This window comes from Caloenas nicobarica, chromosome Z, assembly GCF_036013445.1.
Source record: "Caloenas nicobarica isolate bCalNic1 chromosome Z, bCalNic1.hap1, whole genome shotgun sequence".
Lineage (NCBI taxonomy): Eukaryota > Metazoa > Chordata > Aves > Columbiformes > Columbidae > Caloenas > Caloenas nicobarica.
This window is the reverse complement of record NC_088284.1, coordinates 58138493-58163039: the sequence shown is the minus strand read 5'-3', so window position 1 is coordinate 58163039 and position 24547 is coordinate 58138493. Positions and strand designations below refer to the sequence as shown.

Sequence of the window (24547 nt, the reverse complement as noted above, 5' to 3'; positions counted from 1 at the left end):
CTGCGTTCCTTGTCTATTGCAACCCTCGATTTTGCAACAAGCTAGCATACAGGCCTCAGGCCCAGGCAACAGCTCTCGCTAACCCACACTTATTAAATGAGAAACAGTAATATGCAAGTTTGTGTGAGATTTTTCACACATACTTGCTCTTGAATACAAGCTGGATATTTCCTTAGAAAATCTGAGGAAAAAAATCTTCTCTGTGGCTTACAAACTATTTTGAATACCACAGAAAGAAAATTCTGAGACCATTCTTAAGTAGGAAGACTTTTGATTTTGGGATCAGACCTTTACTTTCCTGAAACATCAGTCTAGTTAACTGTCACAGAGGCACCCTAAAGTCAGTTTTAGGTAGAAAACAAGTTCCAAAACAGATTTTATTCTAGCCAGAAAACTGTAGCCAGTAAACAGACTAGAAACAGGGTTTTTACAATTATTTAGCATAAAATACAGGTTCGGATATCAATTGAGGAGACTGCTGGATTACAACAACGTAAGAATAATGAAGATCCACAATGTGCACACATACACTCACAGGAAACAAAACTAGGGGCCTCTCACTCAAAGGTACCCAGAAGAAATCATCACTTGCCTGGGTTAGGAGAGGACTTATTCATCCAGTAGAGAAAAAACCACTCACCACAGGAAGAGCTGAGGTACTCTCAATCCCAGGAAGTCTCCTTAGATGGTGTCCCAGCCTAAGGGGAGGGCTCTAGTTCACAGACCCGCTGCTCCAAGAAGACCACTCCAAAGGGGGCTTTGGGAGGGACCCCGTTTTATAGCCCAGTCAAATCTGGCTGTGGGCATTACAATATGGTCCAGAAGCTTCTCAGCTTCTCTGGGCACCTCCTTTGTTGAGGATCCTGTCAATCGACTGAGGGTCCCACCCATCCTGCCCCCCCAGATAGATGGAGTTTGAGTCACCCTGCCCCCAGTGGGGAGGACATGACTGTCAGCACCATCCTAGGTGTGGATATGGGCACAGGCACAGTGGAGCACAAAAGGTGCTAAAGAGCCATCAGCTTCCCCATTGAAGGCTCTGGATCTCATCTGGGGAATGTGCAACTGCCACATTAACTAAGTGGCAAACTTCACAGGATTAACACAATAGTCAGCATTCCCAGCTATTCTCAAGTTCACAGATATACTGCTAGACATGAAGCTTTCTCTATTTTCCAAAAGGAAAGGGAAAAAGATTTGCTGAAACAAAAGCCCATCCTAGAAATGCTGAAAAAACAATAAGCTGAGTAAATTTAAAAATAAATCCTCCATGTAACTGTCAGATGGCTGGAAAACACCATAATTTTTCAGATATTTAAAAATAATCTACTTGAATTTAAAAGATTATGTCTTTCTCTACAAAGAATGTAAAAAAATGCTAATATGTCATTTACTGCATTCTAAGAAACAGAAAAAAATATGCAAATCTGTGAAAATGAATTGGTCTTTTTCTATACTTGGAGAACAACAGCAGTAATTGCAAGTCTTTCCTGATAATAATAATAATAATAATAATAATAATAATAATAATAATAATAATAATAATAATAATAATAATAATAATAATAATAATGATGTTATTATTTAATAATTAGAAATTATAAATAGTAAATAGAAATTAATAATAACGTGTTATACTGAGAAAGGTTATCTGCAGTTTCAGAATGGACAAGATTTTGGTGGACTGTATTATTGCTACTGTCTTTTCAGTTGAAAAAATGTGAAACACACAATTTCTGAAGTTGTATACTTTTAGAGTACTCAGTGAAAACAGCAGTATTGTTGGAGATTACCCAGCAAGATGAATGCTATCCTTACTTTTGCCCAGACTAGGGCTATTTTGTGGTAAATTCCACAAAAAACCATGAAGGGAATACTTCTTTCTTGTTGGCTTATTGGACTTGGCACAAAGTTCCCACCTTCTGGATGTGTGCTAGCAGACAGCAACCCTGGTACTGGAAAAATCCAGTTTTTCATCAGCACGGTTTTATCTTGGGATTGCCTCCTTTCTGACAATTGCAACTAAAGCAAGAAATTATTTTTTAAATTATTATGTCCTTGGCTTTGAAAGGAATGTGTTACTTCAGATTTAGCATCTCACCTCCCAGCCTGCTATTCTACTTCTGAACGAACTGACTGAAACAAGAAGCTCCCAGTGGATATATCAGGCATTTCCAGCTCCTTCTTTGCAGACTGTTATATAATGTGCATGCACAAGCTGAAACAGTGCTCTTGCAGAGGATTCCTGACTTTTGCATTTCTAATGAGATACAGAGAGCTACAAGGAAAATTATTTTGATTATCAGTTAAAAAGAAGTCCATCAGCTACCATCTTCTGCAAGTCAAGGTTCTTGTCTTTATTGGCATGACATGCCAACATTTTGCAAATTGATCTGGTGTTACAGTAAGACGAGGCATGTTCAATTCTCAGTTTCATAGATGCGAAATTCTTAGCTAATGCAGTGTTAATATCTAATCAGGAATAGTCAGCCAGTGTCTTCCTACCCACTGTAATTTTTCTACAGACTCTCTGCATTCATCTCCAAATTCCTAATATTTAGCAACAGAGGTGCCTCCAGGATTTTTGGCATCAAACCATGTAAAAGTTTAATTCAAAATCTTCTCTGAGTTTTGCCTGAGAGTTATTGAGATACAGACTTCTTTGGGCTAAGTAGCTAAGCTTTTATTTTGAAACAACTATAATGCCACAAATAATTTAAATGTGATTGGAAACATCATAGAAAACTGAGACTGTCATATTTCCCACATGCTGTCTTTCTCAAATTTTAAGATACTCAACCAGACATGCCTTTTTTTTCCCATGTCTATAGACTTCCTTTCATACACTGTGGATACCATCACTGCTCAGAACTTAATCATCATAAGTCTGGAAAAGCTCATAACATTAGCATTCAGACAAGCTTCAGAGAGGTTTTCTGAAAGCCAGAAGTCATTATAGACTGAAGAAATATCAACAAATTATCATTAACTGATTTTAAAATGCTATATGTAATTTCAGAAATGTTATTTCTAATTTTTCCTCCAAACTAAAGAAACAATATGTTTTTCCGAACCAAAAATATTTATGGACAACAATGAAAATTATAAAGAAAAAAATTCTATTTGCTGAAACTCAGCGAGAATTTCCAAAAGCAAAGGAGATGTAGAAATCAACTTTGTGTTTTAAATGTTTTCAGTTTTACTAAGAAATCTACCAGAATAACTGAAAGAGTTGTATTTCAGTCTGGAACTTAAATATATATAATAAACTAAGGTTCACGTGAACTTTTTTCTTTAAACTCAAAGCTATAAATTTCATTGAGGAGTGGATTTAGAGAGTTTTTTTGTTTCACTAGCCTCCAATTAGAGGACTATTTTCATACTGGATGTGTTTCTATAGGATTGAGGGGAGAAAAAATGCCATCTGATCAATCACAGTGAAACACACCTGAAACATTTGCAGAGAACTGTTATATACCACACAACTATTGTGACTTTAGGAGTTGAAAAACCTAAAAAAATACGTAGCTCATCAGTTTAAAGCAGAATACACTGAGACTGAACAAACTTCCAGTAGACTGAAGGAACCTGCTTTAGGAACGGTTTGAGATACATGAGTGACTGCAGGTGACTGCATCCATAATGGTTATTGAACGTCACTCCAAACTCAGAAAGTTTTTCCATTTTAATCTTACTAGAAGGCTGTGAAGACTTCACACCTCTGACAGCCAGAAATGTTCTGAACTCCGTCTAAAACTACTAATAGCCAATGTACTGTATGTCATAGAATCATAGAATTCTTTCAGTTGGAAGAGACCCTCAAGATAGAGTCCAACCATAAACCTAAGTCTGGCGCTAAACCATGTCTCTAAGAACCTCATCTATACATCTTTTGAACACCTTCAGGGATGGTGATTCAACCGCTTCCCTGGGCAGCTCGTTCAAGTGCTTGATAACCCTTTCTGGGAAGAATTTTTTCCTAACATCCAATCTAAACCTCCCCTGGTGCAACTTGAGACCATTTCCCCTTGTCCCATCACTTGGTACTTGGAAGAAGAGACCAACCCCCTCCATGCTACACCCTCCTTTCAGGTAGCTGTAGACAGCGATCAGGTCTCCCCTCAGCCTCCTTTTCTCCAGGCTAAACAGCCCCAGTTCCCTCAGCCGCTCCTCATCAGACTTGTGCTCCAGGGCCCTCACCAGCTTTGTTGCCCTTCTCTGCACTCTCTCCAGCACCTCAATGTCTTTCTTGTAGTGCGGGGCTCAAAACTGAACATGAGGATATTCAGACATATTGTCTTTCACTCTTCAATTTGCTAAGGAAGAGGAGCCAAACTCATCTAGTCTTTTCTTGTAAGATGGGGTCTTGATTCCCCATATATTACTTTTGGCTTTTTCCTCTATCTGTTCCAGTTTGTTCTTTTTGAACATGGGTGAGCATAGCTACCTACAGTATTTTGCATGGAATTTCATGAATGGCTTGCATATTGACTCTGTTGTACTCATATTTCCTACTGAAAATGCTTTGCTGTTTGTATTCCAGGATCATACCTGCCTTCTTCGTTGCCTTGCTACACCAAAGACCCAGTTCTCCTGTGATCAGCTGGATCACACCTTTCTCTTTTCCAGTATTTCCTCCTAATAAATTCCCAGTTTACAGCAGGATTCATAAATCACCAAGTGAATGACTTTGTGTCATGCACTGTGAACTTAATCTTTAATGTCATCCAGACACAATATAACTAATTACCGAGAGTACTTAGTATTATCTTATTAGCAGATGTTGGTATCAGTTCTACTTCTTGAAGTCATTAATAATAATAATAGGATCAGGTTAAGTTCTTCAAGAAACTCCATTAGTACTCCAGTTCCACATACAACTCTACCCATTCATTAATTATATACTTTCAAATCTGTGTACTTCTATTCAGTTTTGCTAACAATTTCATATATGACATTGTGGCAAATACTTTACAAAAGACTACTTTTCATAAATGTTAGGATCAGGCTTCTAAACACACCACTGGGAGGTTTTTTTGTCCATATGAAACAAGCTGGGCCCTACCAGTCAGTTTCCAGTGGAAAATACTATGCTGCTGTAGAGGAATGCTGATGTAAGATTTCAGCGAGTTGTGGGCTTTCTAGTCAGTTTAGATCTCCTCTGTGATCAGTCTTTTGAGCAAGGAGGACTAAAACAAGAACAATAAAGGGAAATCCTTGTTCAGCTACCAAGAACTCGTATCTTAAAAAAACTGACAGCAGAACTGAAAATGCTCAAAGTATTGGCTGTACAATGTGGTATAGAGAAAATCTACACAAGAAGCAGTAAGTACTGATAGAAAGTTAAAAAAAGCTTAGTAACATTCACAAGCCAGACCAGTAGAAATTAAATGATAAAATATCTCTTTCCAGTTTTGTATTAAAATTTAATTGAAGAGAGTGTCTCTTCAGCCACCATGTGGTTATGTTTGCAAGTACCATAAAGTAAAATAGTCAGCATGAAGAACCTTTTTTTAATTCATCTTGTGATAGAAATTGTCTTACAAAGAAAAAAAATTCTTGTATTAGACATGAATATAAACAATGTTTCTTTTGTCATCTAGTAGCAAAGGAAAACCTGCGCAGACTTGTGACATAAGGTTCTTTGCTGCATGCTCAACTGCAACCAGATGTATCATATTACATACATTGTTAAGGAAATAAAATAACGTTATTTATAAGACTCTCAGAAAAAAAAAAAGTTTTATGTTGTTAATATCTAGAATGTGCTCCTAAAGGATGCAATTTTAAGCATGATTAAGATGAATGTAGGTAAACAGTGCAAATTTGCCAAACAAAATTCATCCTTAGCTTAAATCCCTTAACGTTAATGGAAGTGTATGTGGGACAGGTTAACCCATCAGACTTACAATTCACTCTTCTTAAGCACAGTTCTTAATTTTCCTTTCTCATTTAACTCTTCTCACCAAAACTGCTTTTCCACTGAGACCTTTGAAAATAACTTGACCACTGAAAGAACTTAAGGATTAGGTAGAGCAGCTATTCAGGGAAATTCTGAAGTGAGCTCTATGTAAATCATTCTGTTGATCACCTTGTTATATTTTACCATTCTTACTCTCTTTCAATAGTCTGCATTTTATAACTCTGCTTATAGTTTTCTTAAATAAACACCATGCCCTTTATTTATGTAATAAAAGAGACAGAAACTGGCAGTAGAGACAGCCATAACAAAGCATCCAAGAAACATGATGTTTGCTTGTAAAGTTGTTCAGGAGGTGCTTACAATATTTTGCTGTTTTATGTAAGAACTGGGTTTTTTTTCTTTTTTAAAGGACAGCTCACTTCATTTCTTGACAGTAATTTAAGTCTTTAAAAATTTTTGTGACTATCAAAAATCATTTTATTTGTGAATGTTTCTAGAGGATCTAACCAGATTTAATGTTGCAGTCTCACAGGCTTACCTTTGCTTCTGTGGACTGAACTCACTCTAAATGGAAGCCGAAGGCAGTCACATTAAAACTTCTTGTTACCTGGCCTCATGCAACTTTTCCCAACCCAACTATTAATAGTTTGGGACACTCTTTTTATTTTGTAGTGAAACGTCGAAATTTTGTGCAGAATGCATATAGTGTTTCTTAGGAAAAGTTACTTTAAAACGAAAAACTTTCTGTTGACAAAAAAAAAAGAAGATAGAAAATGTTCAACTATTTCTACTGCCTGAGTCCTTTTGAATGTCCTTTGAACTGATCCATAAGTGCCAACCATAAAAGCTTTTTCAGTCTTGTTAACACCAGCCTGGTGTCAGATTGTCTTTCTCTAAACCTGTAAGACTTTCTGGGCAAAGTCTGTGCTTCAGCTTTTGCAGAGGACTCTGATCTAAGTGTACCAGAAGTATTGAAAATGAATATGTCTCTCCTCTAGTTCAGCATTAGTTTAGCTTTCTCTGGAGTAATGTACCCAGTGTGAGCTCTGCAAATCAAGGAATATGCTGCAAAATTTGGAGAGAATTCAGAGAAAAACTAAGAGACTGACTAGAATTGGAAAACAAGTATTGCATTGACTTGTAACACAACATGTTTAGTTTATCAAATAGCTAAAGGACTACACAACTGCAACCTTAAAATGCATCTAATACAGCAACAAAAATATCATAGAGGGGATTTTAAAACAGCAAGCAAAGCTACTGGAAGACCCAATGATTGGAAGCTGACACCATGCAAAATCTAGATTACAAGCAAGCTACAAACTCATGACTCTGAACATGTTAGGAAGAATTGTGGCAGCTTTTTTATGCTTTCAAACAAAGATTCAATCTTTTGAAAAAGTCGTGGTCTATTTCCACCATAAATATTGTATCTAAAACAGCAGATAATTCTAGAATATCGTGGTTTATTTAGTGGAACCAATAAGATGACTACACTGGTCCCTTCCATCCTTAAAATCTGTAATTTTTCTGAATGTCATTTTCTCTAGCATAACACTGTACAGTGACAATGCAGTAATTTCAGTCTGATTTTTTTTTTTTCCTGTCTTCCGTTATGTTTTGTTTGCTTTGCTGGCTTTGTATCTTTTGTTCCTTTTTTTTGTTGTTGTTGTGTTTTGGTGTTTGTTTCTTTCTTTTACTCCAGGAATTGGTCAAGGGGTTCCAGTGGTGGCTCTCATTGTGGAAGGAGGTCCCAATGTTATCTCCATCGTTCTGGAGTACCTGCGAGACACTCCTCCTGTTCCCGTTGTGATATGTGATGGCAGTGGCCGGGCATCTGACATCCTTGCCTTTGGTCACAAATACTCTGAAGAAGGAGGGTAAGTCATTTCCTAGTGTATGTTCTTTCTCCATCCACAGGTTCAATTCAGTGGTAAGACAGAGCCCAGGAAATTATTAGCAATATGATGCAAAACCAATACCTCCATTTCATGGTTGTTTTTCTCATTGATACGGGTGAAATATTGAAGGTATCAAGAAGAAAAAAAAAGAAGAAAAAAAGAATAAGAATTTAAAAAAAAAAAAACAATGGAGAGTTAAAGCAACACTAAGGAAAGACTACAGAATAGAACAGGTGTAGTAACTCTATCATATAGTTACTTGCAATAACATGTAACACATTGATTTGTACAATGTATGGTGTCTTGTGGTTGCAAGTCAAGAGATTCAGTCAAAGGGCATGGGTAATTATTTTCCCTGGTTTATATATGCTATGCCATTATGGTGTAGTGTACTGCTGTCTTCAGGTTTCGTTTAGCCCAATATATTCATATAAGCTAGTTTGTATTTGGCTTGCCTGTTGGGCATGATTCTGCACACCCCACTATATTCACAGGTGACTGCTTGTGCACTCATCTGTGTTTGCACTGTCTCACCTTTCTCTGCACACTCAAGGTGAGGCAAGGGTAGTATTTAGCTTTAGTTATAGGAGACTCAAGTGTGTGTTTTTGAATCAGGCTGTAAACATGTTTTGCAAGTTCCAAAGTGCATATTATGACTGAATGCCGAAATCTTTAGTATTCTTTGTTCCTCTCCTCTATCCCCCAAAATATGGAAACAACCACAGAATTACAGAATAGTTGAGGTTGGAAAGGACCTCTGGAGGTCATCTAGTCCAATATACCTGCCCAAGCAGGGCCACCTAGAGCTGGTTGCTCAGTACCATGTCCGGATGGCTTTTGAACATCACCAAGGATGGAGACTCCACAACCTCTCTGGGCAACCTGTGCCAGTGCCCAGTTACCTACACATTAAAAAAGGTGTTTCCTGACGTTCAGAGGTAACCTGCTGTGTTTCAGCTTGTACCCATTGCCTCTGGCCCTGTCACTGGACACCATTGAAAAGAGTCCAGCTCCATCTTTTTTGCACCCTCCCTTCGGGTGTTTGTATACATTTATGAGATCCTCTTTGAGGCTTCTCTGCTTTGGGCTGAACAGTCCCAGCTCCACTGGCCTTTCCTCATATGTGAGGTGATCCAGTCCTTTCATCATCTGCAATGGTAGTTTTAAGAATACCACGAGTGAAATACCGATATTATTTATATCTGTAAAATATTTTACCCGAATACATTGGACTTCAGATATAAATTGGGTACTTTCCCACTCTGTAATCTACAATATGAGAACAAGACTGAATAATTGGCATGTTTACTGAGTTCAGCTATTAGCTTTATCTTTTGGATGGAATCTAACCAGGTTATACAAAACTGTCTATTAGATTCTAAATCAATGTAGCACATCCAAATTATGTGCAGAATTTAATTCTGCAGTCCATTGTGCAATCAGACTATAAAGCCAAAACCCTATTTTAATTCTGGCTGCTGGATGTGAATCAGGGTCTGCTCTGAGACAGCATAATCTTCCAACTGCTATGCACTGGATATCTGATCTAAATCATTCAAAAACCACATCATTCGTGACAGCAACAGACTCAGTACTTGCATGTTGGTATTATCATGCTTTTTTTTCAGTGTCTTAAATTCTCACTAACTGCAGACTGATACGGATTCATTTTGTACATGTAAGAATGAGTGTATATATGTAGAAAGCACTGCTGTGAGGTTTTAAGTTTATTTGCAAGTTTGTTACCAGGGGTAAAGACCTATATCTGGATGTGAAGGAGGACAAAATATTGATCTCTGCTTGAGTTTTGATCAGTGTGGCACCAATCTGTCCTCTCAGAGAGATCCTCAACAGTGTTGGACAATCGCATATCTGCCCAACAGGTCCTTTTGTATTGGGTTTCACAGAACTGTGGTGTGTCTGCCTTCCCTCCTCATTATTTATCCTTCCTAATTGAATTCACACAGCAGAAAAATGAACATTTTTTTGTATTAATCAAGGTGCAGTACCCCTTTGCAATGTCAATGTATGTGCATCCTTGAATCTACCTTATTTTGAGGCCTGATTATAGGATTTCCTAATGAAAAGGCTGACATTTCATTCACCTAGGACACTCTTTGGGTGCAAATTGTAACTGTAAGCAAGACTTTGCTGGGCTGCAGTGACTGAGGCTGCCAGCACGACACAGAGAGCTGTGCCTTGCAGGCGGTGCTGCCTGCAACTCTGTGATGGACCAGGAATAGGTCAGAAGGAACTGTGACGCATACCTTGAAGTAAATATGTCTTTGGTGATAGATCAGTTTTGGGGCCTCAGTATCTCGTCTCTCTCATTGAAGTTCCAGGGGGAAGGCAAGGAAGATATGCAGTTTCCCACTGACTCAGCATCATATCAGATATGCAGAATTATCGCAGGTGTTGGGTTCCTTTTTAAGTTCACCGTAAGCTTTTAATATCAGGGACTACCTATTGCCTTGGTCTGAAAAGTCCCGAACAGAGTATTAAGAATGTACAAGGTAGCTACATGTTGCAACAAGCAAATAAAAATCTCAGTAGTAAGCTAAGTGTGTTCCCAGTACCTTTTACACCATAATGACAAACAAGCTATGTACACGGGATAACCTAAATTAGGAGGCTTAAATGCAACCTTCCCCACGGGTGAACTGGAAGAATTATTTGGCTGCTTATCACTATTGGCCCTAATTTAAAGGTCAGGTGCTCCAGGCTCTGAAGCACTTCATTTCTCATGCACGTAAAAATTGAAAATGCATTGAACAACATTGAGGGTAAGAACATATTAATAAGATCAATCATAAACACTGAAATTTAGTCTTTACTAAGGCCTAAGTGAATATCCTAATTGCTACTAACTCTCCTCCGTATAAAGCTGAAGTATTTTTGTCTGCATAATGCCTTCTCATTTTGTTGTCTTGCATAAAGCACAAACTGGAAGTAGAACAACTGTAAGTGCAACTATTTATAGGATCATTTAGTAGTTTTTAATCCGCAGAGATTTTTTTAAATTAAATGCTGAATTTAAAATGAGAAAAATGAAACACTAGGTTAAAACTATGTCACTTCTTAGACAAATATTTCCTTACAGAATGGGAAATGACTTGTAAAATTCGAAGGCAGTCTCCAAGATGAGTTCATAGCCTGTTAACTACTCCATCAGTTCTACTCCTGCAAGCATGAGACCCTTAAGGAATTCAGTCCAATGCCATAAAAATGTTCTTCTTGCCTAATGTTTATAAGGAAACATAAAACATTCTCTGTGTTTTAAATGAGCATCTTCATAGGAGAATCGTTAAAGATTGCCTTGGATTTATCTGTCTCTGTATCCACTGTGACATTTTTGTTTTGACTGAACTGTATTACTTAAATCTCTTTTTTTCGAATAGAAAAAATATAGAGATTTTTCACTTTGAGCAAAAGGAATTGTAATGTAGGTATGATATGTGTCCTCTGTGTCCTCCATGGTGTCTACCACACCATGGGTAATCATGGGTACTATCATATCGGAATTATTTTGCAAGATTGTTTTCACATTGCATATTTTGGTATCATTACTTTTCTCTTGTAACAAAGTACTTTGCGAATCAAAGGCTGGATAGAAAAAGGTCATCTCTTGGTGGAAATACAGTCATCTTTGTTTTGGAGAAGGGACAACTATTCAATAAACATAGTCAGGGAAAAACGGTGTAGAAGAACAACCACTGGTGAAGAGCTGCAAGTAAAACTATTCCTCATAAAAGCATTCAGAAATCATCCTTGTTTGAATATAATGAAGGAATAATTACATTTATTTGCTGTCTCTTGTCATAACAATGCTATGCAAAATGTGTGTGTTTTAAAAGTGTGAGAAATTCAGTCAGTCCCACAGAGTAGCATAACTGTGTCTTATTTGTAATTCCAAAGGAAGAAAACATCAGCAGAGCTGTTTCTTACATATGGTGTGATTATCTAAAGTGCAAATCATAATTAAAACAGAAAATCCCCTAAGCTTCCCATAAAGGAGGGAAGGGAGTAGTTTTCACATCACACTGGTATTTTATGAATATATTTATCCTGAATAAAAGGAATATTTTTTTAAAAATCACAAATGAAAAGTTAGAAACAACTTATGTGCAGTTCATTGAATTGAGCGTTTCGTTTCAAGAATTTCAAAGCATTTTGATAACAATAAATTCAAAAAATCTATAATGAACTCACATTTTGAAATTGGGTTAGAGCATATTATTTGTAAATCTCTAGCACGTTATATGACTCCAGTATTAAAAATCTCTGGAGAAAAAAGACTAAATAATTTTGAGAGTGGATGTGGCTATGGCTATGGATCAGATCTTTCAAATGGTCTCCAATGTTCACCACAACTTCATATATGAGTTCGAAAGATTGTAATGTTGTTGAGTGGAATGTCAATTCCCTCCTCAAGTATTAGGTATGACTTCAAAAAAATTTCTCTCTGAGGAGGGAGGATGCCAAGATGCTGTCATTTCTTTCTTCTGCATTGGCCAAAGTAATTGAGGGTGTTCTGCTTTGCCCTTTGAACTTCCATCATATCTTGGACAGAAATAGAATGTCACTTCATTTACTTTGTCACTTCACTGTTTTTAAGGGACCTCTCCTAATGGATCCAAGACATCTTTCTCCTTTTTTCCTGTGGTAATGCCATACAGGTCAGTTCTGATAATCTGATGCATCAAAACTGATGTTGGTGTCTTCTTTAAAAGAAGAAAAAAAGTCACTCTTAGCAATAATTATAAGTAGCTTTTTTTTTTCTGAAACTAAATGTAGATGTATGTAGTTCTACTTTAGATATCAGATTTTTGACAGTAGGTATCTAAATTCCAACAGCAATCCAGCTCCCCTTAGGGGGAAAAAAAAAGAAAGTTGAACACCTGGACTGATAGGAAAATGGGCTTATCTTGAGTATTTGGGGAATGAAAGAACAGATTTGAATTATGTGGGGAACAAAAGAAAAGAACAGGTTAAATTGTCTTTTTGTAGGACACTTTGTTTAGGCAGAAGCAATTGGCAGCAGTATTGCTTCCAAGGCAATTAAGTGGAATTCAGAGAATCATGCCATCAAAATGCCCCCAAAAGAACTTTATTGTTATAAAATCATAGAATCATAGAATTATTTCATTTGGAAGAGACCCTCAAGATCATTGAGTCCAACCATAAACCTAAGTCTGGCACTAAACCATGTCCCTAAATACCTTGTCTAAGCACCTTTTACATACCTGAAGGGATGGTGACTCCACCACTTCCCTGGGCAGCCTGTTCCAATGCCTGACAACCCGTTCCATGAAGAATTTTTTCCTAATATCCAATCTAAACCTCCCCTGGTGCAACTTGAGGCCATTTCCTCTTGTCCTATCACTTGCTGCTTGGAAGAAGAGACCAACCCCCTCCATGCTACAACCTCCTTTCAGGTAGTTGCAGGCAGCGATCAGGTCTCCCCTCAGCCTCCTTTTCTCCAGGCTGAACAGCCCCAGTTCCCTCAGCCGCTCCTCATAAAACTTGTGCTCCAGGCCCCTCACCAGCTTCATCACCCTTCTCTGCACTCTAACTGTGTTGCAAAATATTTTCTAGGCTGAAACCTAGCACAAGGGTGATAAAAAATACTATCTTCATCTGATATTATCTAGTTTTCTTAGGGTGAGAGTATGCTGACTTTGAAGTTGGTCATAATCATAGAGTTTCTGTCTAGTAAAGTGTGCAGCTTTTTGCCAATGGAGCTTTATGCATATGAAGTTCATAATCCATGACAGAGGCTGCTGAATATACTGTTCCCAAGTTAGTGGCCAAGAATCAGATGTGTTCTAGGTTAGACCTCTAATCACAAGACTCAAGTAGCCATTTCTTTTCTCCCAAATCTAAAAGTAAGAATCTGTGATTTTTTTAAATGTGTGCTGAAGTTGTGTGTGTAACAAATGTGGTTGTATTTGCACAGTGGATAAATCATCACCTCACTGGCAAATCCCAGTTATTTTGCTCACAGTAGTCTGGGAAGTTACTTGTTCTACTTGCGTTGGATTTGATGCATTCATCATAGGTTTAGCCTTTAGTCGCCTGGCAGTTTGTAGTTGTCCCAGCTGCGTTACACAATGGGGAACTTTGGTCTGGTACCTTCTAATATTTATAGGTTCCTAGGGAGTGAATGTGTTATTTCATTGACATGACTGATTTCAGTTTACAGGAAGCTTAACTCAGCTATGATTACTTTATCAGAAAGCTTGCTATTGTTGTTTCTACTTCTGATTGCAGTCACTTCAAATTTTTCACCTCACAAAGACATTGAACAGGCTTGCTGTAGAATTACAGAGACGTTAAAAAGAAAATACTTAGTCTAGAAAACTGCATAAATCAAATGATGACAGCAGGAAGTTTCTGAACAGTGGTACTGCAACAGGTGTTTATTCCTGTAGTTAGGGAACCACTTCCTGATACTGTAAAACAACAACAACAACCGACAACAACAACAAAGACCCTCCATATCTTTCACGTGGAATTTGCTCTATATGCTGTTTAAATATGATATCGTACAGATTCTGATAGCTTTAATTCAGGAAAGGAAAGTGACAGCTGCTTATGATGCCTCAGGACTTAATTCTGCTTCACTCAATGCCTATTAAAGTAAATTTCTCTTGCTTTCTGTATGTGTTAGCCTGAGTGAGAGACAGTTTCAGAAATTAAATTTCAGGGTTAGATTCTACACTTTTTTTAAGGAAAACTACACTGTGATGAGAAAACAAGATAGTTTTGATCCCAGGATCTTTCAAAATATTTTCTAAAGTTCTCTAATTTCAGAATCTTTAATTTGCATGTATTTTTTCAAATACTTCATATACTTTCCATACTTTTTCATGTAGTTCTCTTTCATTTATCATTTCCAAAGGAAATCAGAGCTTTATTTAAATTTCTTTTTAGGATTCTTCAGTTGCTGTTTTTAGGAAACCTGTTCTTAGTGTTTAACCTCTTTTTTTTCTTTCTTAGTTTGAAGGATGGAAAATTGCATAGTTCTGAACCACTTACAGTGATGGCACCATTTTTTTTAAGAACAGCCTTCTTGATTAAAGCAAATTTCCAACTGATTTTTTGTAAAGAGCCTTAAAAAGGGTCTTTGGAATTTATATCATATATGACCTACTAATCTGCAACTCAAAGAATGTCACTGCTTTTCAGGGTGTCAGTCTTTCCAAGTTGATTTTCTTTAATATGGAGTGAATTTGCATTTCTTCCTGTGCTCTGACATCTTGTTTCGTGTTCCCATGTGCTTGCAGCATCCTTGCTTTTGTACAAGAGGTCAGGTCATTTTTTCTTATGATCATCACAGAGAAAGTCCTCTGCTGTCAGCTCTCACTGCTGTCCACCAAAAGAGCTCGAGGTTTTAACTCATGATGTGTTGCCTTTTGGGGAGGAAAGCAAGACACACTGCCGGGACAGAGCGCTTACATAGACAGTGAGCAGTAAATGCAGTGTTGTCACCCCTCCAGTATCTGAGGAAAAGGCACATCTGGGGTCATACTGTTCCATGATAAAAAGAGCAAGTGCAGAGGTAGGCTCTCCATTCAAGAGGAGTCTGTAATAAAATAGAAGATAACAGGAGGAGCCAGGTGTGGAAAGAACAGTGATCCACAGCGTAGTCTAAAACCTCATGTAAACTCATTTTAATCGAAACACATTGACATATGCCTTACAGGCTTCTTTGTGAAGTGGAAGTCCTACTCAACAGGGATATTTACGGTCAGAGTCAAATTTTGACAGTAGAGAACATACGCACTCCATATGCCAGGCATTCTGTATTTTCCTATGCACCTCTATACCTCTTTCCCGTTCCCAGTCACTGTGTCTTCTAACAGCGTGTTTGCTGTAGGTATAAAAACTAGATAGTTAAATCATATTTGCAATTCAATTGTGTAATGAATATCCTGCATCTCATTTGGGCTTACTTGCTACAGGCAACTTTTACCAATAGTATGAAATAAACAGGGGTTTGTTCATTGTTCTCCCAAAGCAGCTGCCATAAGCTAAAAATCACTTTTAGATATGGTGCTTCTTCTGCTAATTCTTTGCAGTTCCTGCAGGGCTAAATCTTTGTTTATCTTCTGTCGTAAAATATGAGTCATGGAGATTCTCTGATTTTCGTGCCCCTAGATGATCAACAATGACTTATCCTGTAAAGCATCCTGACTCAGCTAATTTGAAACACTCAGTTACAATTTTTAAGTGAGAAAACTCCTATAGTGTAGAAGCTTTCATACATCGAAGGATACATGTTCTAAATTACAGCCCACTTTTTTGTAAGACATTAAGAACAGCAGTGTTTCATCCAGAACAGTCCATATGCTTATTGATATCAAGGGCTAGGGTTCAAATACTAATATTCCATGTGATATTACTATTTATTTCTGCTCTTGGTCCACTTTTTGCAAGTACTAACATTAGCACTGAGGAGGAATATATAAAATATAAAAACCTCTCTTTAAACTGCTGGAAGATCAGCATGAACAAAAAACAAAATGGTTTCTTAAAGTGGACTCAGGAACTGAGAATTTTTTTTATTGTTTTCTTACTTGACCCTGTGCAGCATCAATAAGGTGAGTTGAAACATTTGGGATATGCGAGCTAAAATCAAAAACACTGACAACACAAATGCTTCCAGTTTCATAAAATGAACCATGAGTTGGATTCTGTGAACTCACTGACAGAAAAGGATCTTCAGTTCACCTAGAAGTGTTGTTCTGTATCAAATCCAGAGTGTCAGCGTGGTTCTTGTTTTTGTTAGGAATTCCCACAGAGCTGATAGTCTGAATGACCTTCTGTCATGCAATATGTGGGAACTGAAACAAAAACTTTGGAGATGAGGGACCCCAACATGATCAAAATGTTTTTCTAGAACAGTGTTTTCCAGTTCTTCTCTGACGGTTTCAGCAGTTCCTGTCCTTCTAACTTGTTTAAAAAAATCTGCAGAGAGTTGTTGTCTGATTCTTATTTGTTTGACCCTTGGCTGAAGTTGCAATGTTTCTTCATGTCTGTTTTTCTACATTATTTTTTCTTTCTGAATTTCAGACTTATCAACGAGTCTTTGAGGGACCAGTTGCTAGTTACCATACAGAAGACTTTCACATACACCCGAACCCAGGCACAGCACCTCTTCATTATCCTCATGGAGTGCATGAAGAAGAAGGAGCTGGTATGTTCACACTTTCCTTAAAGGCAAAGAGACAGCTCAATGCATTGTTGTGATCAAGTGTTTCAGGTGCTGGTTGAAGGATTTCACAAATATGATCATTATGATCCACATTCTGGAAGGATACTATATCATGCTAACTTTTGTTTCCTTTAATCTGTATTTTCTCATTTAAAGTGATAAATCTAACAGATCTCTTCCCTTTGTAAATTCCTCTACATTTGCTTTGACAGGACAAAATCCAGCTAGTAGAGTATGGATATTATTACTTTTCAGTCATCTTCAGGCTTATCATGATTAAAAATCTACAGAAAATGTCATAAGGAAGATAATTGTTTATCTGTCACTGGGATCATTTTAAAGATGCTGCATGTTCTGCAAAGTTCTGCATGTATCACTAGGGCTATTACTCTATTATGGAGATGCGTGACAGCTTGTTTCCAAGGTTCCTGTTCTGCAGTGGCAACGCTGTCCTTCTAATGCATGTTTATACTTTCTTGAAGAACACAAGAGCTTTCAACAATTGCTGGAAGCTCCATGAGGCTGCTTTTGCCAAAGCATTGTTGAAGCAAAATCACATTATAAAAAACGGGGGATTCAACTCCAGAGGTTTTCATTTGTTAAAAACTAACTGAATAGACATGCTTCTAAGCTTTGCTTTTGGTTCATATCACAGCTTCCTGGAATTCCAGGCTGATGACAGTCTGCAACACTCTGTGCAGGGTAACACTCAAGAGGGAAGGTTGGCTCAGTTGGTTTACAGAAGTTTTATTTTCTGCAACTATGTGAGTTTTTTGTGACCTCCTCCTCTGCAGTGCCTTTTAATTTTAGTTGAAAATATGGCACAGAGTAATTAATACCACTGCAGGAGAATGGGGAAGAATGGTTAGCAAATGATAAAAAAAAAAAAGTCTGCCCTTCTAGACAGAGCTTTGCAAATTATATGGTTTAGCTTGTTGGAAGTGCAGTATTTTGTTCCATAATCAGCAGTTTGTGCATCCATCGAAAAGTGGTCAGGCATGACTAAACACTTACATGAACTACAATCACCTGGCGTGTACAATGGCAGAGAGGAGAGGATCCCAGGGTTTCTCTCTGGTACCTCAGTTGCGCTCAGAGTGTTAGTCTTAACAGTGGTATGCTAGACAGATTTTATGTCTCAGATGTGTTGCTAGGCTAATGGTTTCTAAGTCTCCTAACCTTGTATATGAATGTTAAAAAAAAAAAAATACTCATAATGATGAAGATGCCATTACCAGAGGAGATGGATGACCTTAGAGATGCGAAGTATTCCCAGGAGTGAGTGGTGGCTTCACTGGTTCTACAAAGCCTGATGTTTCATATTTACACATCAATCCCTGTTCTTGTCCTTCCTCAGGCTTGACCTTCTGATTTGTTTGTGCGGAAGACAAAACACTGCTTGATGAGCTGACTTTATCATTAGCTTGATCTCCCCTCTGTCCAAAGAAATAAATAGAAGGAAGACACAAAAGATTGTCTCGGGGAGCTGTTTTCCCTAAATTTATGGTCAATGTGCCTGTCTGATTTTGTGGCTGCAGAATTCGTAGGAAACAAAACAGGGAATGCAGGAGAGGCTTGTCCTATTGCACTGTGCCACTAAACAATTAAGTGCTAACAGGACACAGGAAGGAAGATGATCTTATAGTAAAGTACATAAATACAGATGAATCACAGATGTGGAAAGAAAAAATAAAATGCAAGTTAATCTTTGGGAAGGAACAAAACGTTAACTTTGAAATAACTGCTTAGAATGTGTGAAAAGACTGGCATCTCTCTTGCAAATTTGACATGTGTGGTGGCCAGGGAAAAAAGCATAATCATAACAAAAATTATCCTCTTCGCAGAACATCAGATTATTCAAGATTCTTAAAGAATGGTCTCTGAATTTTATGCCCAGGGAGCATCATTATTATGATGTGCAATGTTCCATTTGTTTGATAAAGTGTGTGTTCGTTTGCTGAATAAAATCACAGAATCACAGAATGTTAGGGATTGGAAGGGACCTCAAAAGATCATCTAGTCCAATCCCCCCGCTGGAGCAGGAACACCCAGGTGAGGTTACACAGGAAGGTGTCCAGGCGGGTTTTGAATGTCTCCGGAGAAGGAGACTCCACAACCTCCCTGGGCAGCCTGTTCCAATGTTCCGTCACCCTCGCTGAGAAGAAGTTTCTTCTCATATTTAAGTGGAACCTCTTGTGTTCCAGTTTGTACCCATTGCCCCTTGTCCTATCATTGGTTGTGACCAAGAAGAGCCTGGCTCCATCCTTGTGACACTCACCCTTTATATATTTATAAACATTAATGAGGTCACCCCTCAGTCTCCTCCAAGCTAAAGAGACCCAGCTCCCTCAGCCTTTCCTCATAAGGGAGATGCTCCACTCCCTTCATCATCTTTGTTGCCCTGCGCTGGGCTCTCTCCAGCAGTTCCCTGTCCTTCTGGAACTGAGGGGCCCAGAACTGGACACAATATTCCAGATGAGGTCTCACCAGGGCAGAGTAGAGGGGAAGGAGAACCTCTCTCGACCTACTAACCACCCCCCTTCTAATACACCCCAGGATGCCATTGGCCTTCTTGGCCACAAGGGCACAGTGCTGGCTCATGGTCATCCTGCTGTCCACCAGAACCCCCAGGTCCCTTTCTCCTACACTGCTCTCTAACAGGTCGTTCCCCAGCTTATACTGGAACCTGGGGTTGTTCCTGCCCAGATGCAAGACTCTACACCTGCCCTTGTTATATTTCATTAAACTTTTCCCCGCCCAACTCCCCGGCCTGTCTAGGTCTCACTGGATGGCAGCACAGCCTTCTGGCGTGTCAGCCACTCCTCCCAGTTTGGTGTCATCAGCAAACTTGCTGACAGTGCACTCTATTCCCTCATCCAAGTCTTCTTTCCTTCAGCCAGTTCCCAATCCACCTCACTACCCGATCATCCAGTCCACGCTTCCTCAGTTTAGCAGTGAGGATTCTGTGGGAGACGGTGTCAAATGCTTTACTGAAATCAAGATAGACCACATCCACTGCTTTGCCATCATCTATCCACCTGGTTATGTCCTCATAAAAGGCTATGAGGTTGGTCAAGCACGACTTCGCCTTGGTGAAGCCATGTTGACTGCCGCTAATGACCCTCTTATCCTTGATATGCCTTGAGATGGCACCAAGGATAAGTTGTTTCATCACCTTTCCAGGGATGGAGGTGAGGCTGACCGGTCTATAGTTACCCGGGTCCTCCTTCTTGCCCTTTTTGAAGACCGGAGTGACATTTGCTTTCCTCCAGTCCTCAGGCACCTCTCCTGTTTCCCAAGACTTGGCAAAGATGATGGAGAGTGGTCCAGCAATGACTTCAGCCAGCTCCCTCAACACCTGCGGGTGCATCCCATCTGGACCCATGGATTTATGAATATCCAGATTGCTTAACTGGTCCCTAACCCAGTCCTCATCAACCAAGGCAAACTCCTCCATTGCCCTGCCTTCCTCTGGGGCCTCAGGGGTACGGGGCTCCTCAGGACAGCCTCTGGCAGAGTAGACAGAGACAAAGAAGGCATTCAGTAACTCTGCCTTCTCTGTATCTTCTGTCACCAGGGCACCCACCCCATTCATCAGTGGGCCTGCATTGCCTCTGGTGTTAGTTTTATCTGCCATGCATTTGAAGAAGCTCTTTCTGTTGTCCTTGACCCCTCTCGCCAGGTTTAACTCTAAGGAGGCCTTAGCTTTCCTAGTTGCCTCCCTACATCCTCTGACAACAGCCTTATATTCTTCCCAAGTGGCCAGCCCCTCCTTCCATGATCTGTAAACCCTCCTCTTCCACTTGAGCTTGCCCAGCAGTTCCCTGTTTAACCACGCAGGTCTCCTGGCTCCCTTCCTTGACTTCCTACGTGTCGGGATGCTCTGATCTTGAGCTTGGTAGAAGCAGTCCCTGAATGTTAACCAACTATCTTGGGCCCCTTTACCTTCAAGTACCCTTTCCCACAGGATTTCCCTTAGCAATTGCTTGAATAGGCCAAAGTTCACCCTACTGAAGCCCAGGGTTGCAATTCTGCTTGGTATTCTGTTCCTGCCACATGAGATCCTGAACTCCACCATCTCATGGTCGCTGCAACAAGGCAGCCCTCCACCTTTACTGCTTCAACCAGACCCCCCTTATTAGTGAGGATGAGATCCAGGAAAATCTGAGTACACAAGCTGGATGATAAGCTGAGGCTATAGTAGAGAAGAGATCTAAATCTGTTAGGTTTGCAAGACAGAGCAAAATCGACTTCTCAGTCTAATGAGTAGTTTTTGTTAAATCATAAACTTAGCTGTGTTGATACTGTTAGCATCAGAGTTTATATTCAGGAATGTATTTAGACCAAGGTGCTTAATGAGGTCTATGGTATAAAGTCTGTTTAAAATTCAGTAGACTACACAGGTCTGTATATATAACTGTAGATTTCAAGCACAGGAGAGTGTTTTGTATATAATTTATGGAGATTCTCTACTGCATAGAATTATTTGCATAGAATTCTTAAAAGAAGTTTATACCAAGAAGTTCCTAAAATAGGAGCATGAAGATTCCCAAAGCTAAGTGGTCAGGAGAGAGTATTGTAAAGTCCAGTCAGCACTTTTTTTCAAAAAGCACCATGAACCTTTTTTCCATATGTTCCCATCTCCTGCATGTAGCTCATGAAAATCTAAACCAGCCCATTTGATGACACCTTGCCTGCCATTAAATTAAAAAAAAAAAAAAACAAAGCAAAACATAAATTAAAAAAAAAGGGGGGAGGGGTGGAATTTAGGAAAAGAAAAAATACTTTTTTGCTTAGGACATTCACATTCTATATCAATTAGTCCAATGCTACAATAAGATGGAATTCCATAAATTAAAAAAAAAAAAATAGAATGAGACTCTCTTCAACAGTGTTTTGTGTTCTTTCATTCTATTGTTCTACCTTGCTGATCTCAGAATACAAAGAGCAGGTGAGCGCACTGCCTGAGGACTCAGTCTGGCAGGGACATTTCCCACTGGAGCCCCAGCTCGGTGCCTCAGTCTAGTGGCAGCGAAGCAGCAAATCCCTCCAGTAGCAGGCCAGGGTAATTCACTTCAGATAGTCCCTGAAAACTGATTGTGTTGAGTTATACTTCAGAAGTCTGTTTCCAGCTGTGCAAAGGAGTATATATTTCTGTCTCAGTAAATAAATTAGACTTATTATTTTCCCTTAAAGACAGTAATTCTGGTTGTGACAGTTTTCTGACAAATACAGGCTGCCCCGTTCCTTTAGGAGTATTTAATCATTTTGCAGCTTAGACTGGCATGTTACTGGAGTGCTTTGTTCACAAATCACAATGTGAATTTCTCAGAAGCAAGAATCTGCTTTCCAACAAGCCGCGTAGGTCCATCTGTGGAGCTTCATTGGGCAGGCACTGGGAAAGGCCACTTTGGCAAGCCAGAAAAGTCCACATCCCTGAAAACAACAATATAGTTGGAGTGAGGTACATTTGTCTTAAAAACAGTGCTTCCAAAATAGTCCTTTGAGAGTGAATAGACCTAATCTTATATCCATTTAATAGAAAAGGGACTTGATGTGAATCAGGGTAAGTCCAATCTTAGTATCTTAGTAATCAAAAAATGGCACATTAATACCAGCAGTAAAGACAGTGTACCATCTGCTGGTTAAGTTTGTCTTCTTGTTACTACCATGACCATTTTCTGCTAAATTTGTTTTCCTTGAATATTTGAAGGTTCAGTTATTACATTGTTGTGGTTTAACCTGAGCTAGCAATACAACCACAATAGCCACCCCTTCCTTCATCCTCACCCACCCACACCCTCCCACACCCCCCAACAGGAGAGAGAATCAAAAGGGAAAGGAGAAATTTAGATTGAGATAAAGACAGTATAATAAAATAACAAAATGCTAAAACACTACTAGTTAATATATATATATATAAAATAGAAAGAAAAGATACTCAAGGCAATTCCTCACGAACACACTGAGCAGCCAGTTCCAGGAAAGCAGCACCTGGTCCCAGAGAGAGAAAAGAGGAAAAAGGCAGAAAGGCTCAGAGGCCTCTGCAAAATGGCAAAAAAGCTGAACTACACCACACCGAACTCCCCTGGCTCAATAGCAAGAGCAATTAAAAACATTAAGTCTGTGCTGGGGTGCTATCTCTTGTTCTCAAACTTAAGTCCAAATAATAAGCATGCTAGCTATGAAAAAGAAACGTTTCTAACTGCATGAAGAAAATTATCCCATTTTCAGTCAAACCAGCATAACATTAAGCAAACTGATAGTGTCTTTGCTTACCACTGCATTACAAGAGTCTGCAGAATAAAGAGCGCGTGTATGGTGGGCATAGGTTTGTGTGCATCCATGAATTCCTGGAATTCATTTCCACATAGAGGCAACAGATGTTGATGTGATGAACATAATGGCTGCTTTGAGATAGTGTAAACCTTACTTGTACTTTGTGTTGCTGGATGTATATATATATGGTAATAGGTCATTGCCAATGACTTCGTGACTAACTTGTCATTCCGGTGCTGTCAGATTAAACAAAACAGGTGTTATGCTGAAGTAGCTGGGTGCATTGAGCTGAGATCAGAACAAGATGCATCATGAAGGTGCTTGATACTTGCTGTGTTTTTCTTTCACAGATGAATCCAAATTGTCCAGAAACGCATAGCGCATAAGCAGGGTGTGTTGCAAGGCTAACATACATACCCCAGTATTATATTACTAATGAAGGGCTTTGTTTCAGCTTATTGGTTAGCTGTTGAGTGATCTGGCAGTTTCTTTTCTGTTTGGACTATGAGTAAGACCATCTTCAGTGGTTCCAGGTTTATCTGACTGGAAAGGATGGAGCCAACCTGTCCATGTTTCTGAAAGTGTTTATACTGGGAAGATCTTGATTTGATCATATACTGCCTGCAAAAAACATCGTGTTTTTCAGCTGGATGTGCAGGCTTAGTGAATTTGTATGCTAATTAAACACCATCTGCAACTGTTTATTAGCATATGCACAGATATGTTCTGAATTAGATATTAGCTAGATCAGATGGACTTTCAGGAACTTACCAGCATACTGTCACTTCATTTCTTTGGCCGTTCCCAAAGGTTAAAAAGTTAATTCAGATCCATTTTTTAAAAAGAAATTTGTTCAAAACCAAATTATTTCAGCTAAGATTTTGTAATGCTCATGGAATCTTTTTTTATAGAGGAGGCAAAAGAGGGCTCAGTGAATTCTCAAACGGTAAAAATAAATTGTAGTTCCTGCAGGAGTATAGTTGCTGTGAACAGTATGCAGTTTGGCAGTAGAGGTCTGGAGCAGGAAAGCATCAGGTAACTAATGACCTGCTGGTTGCTGAAACAGCTCTTGTCCCTCCCGTGGAAACAGTCTGTGAGATTTCCAGAGTCGAGTGTACTGATGCTAATTAGTCTTCTGCATCCAAATGGAGCTGCCAGTCCTCTTCTGCAGTGACTGTAGCAACCCTCCTAGTTTTGATGAAGGTTAAACGTCGTTTCCAGTCAGTG

General features: G+C 39.0%; 1 protein-coding gene across 1 annotated transcript in view; it reads left to right on the top strand.

The window, feature by feature from the left end:
- The window catches only part of TRPM3 (transient receptor potential cation channel subfamily M member 3), a 290416-nt gene that overhangs the window by 187889 nt on the left and 77980 nt on the right, over window positions 1–24547 (top strand). The window contains 2 exon segments of the mRNA XM_065657683.1: window positions 7629–7803; window positions 16900–17023. Of these exon segments, the coding sequence (XP_065513755.1) occupies window positions 7629–7803; window positions 16900–17023 (299 nt within the window).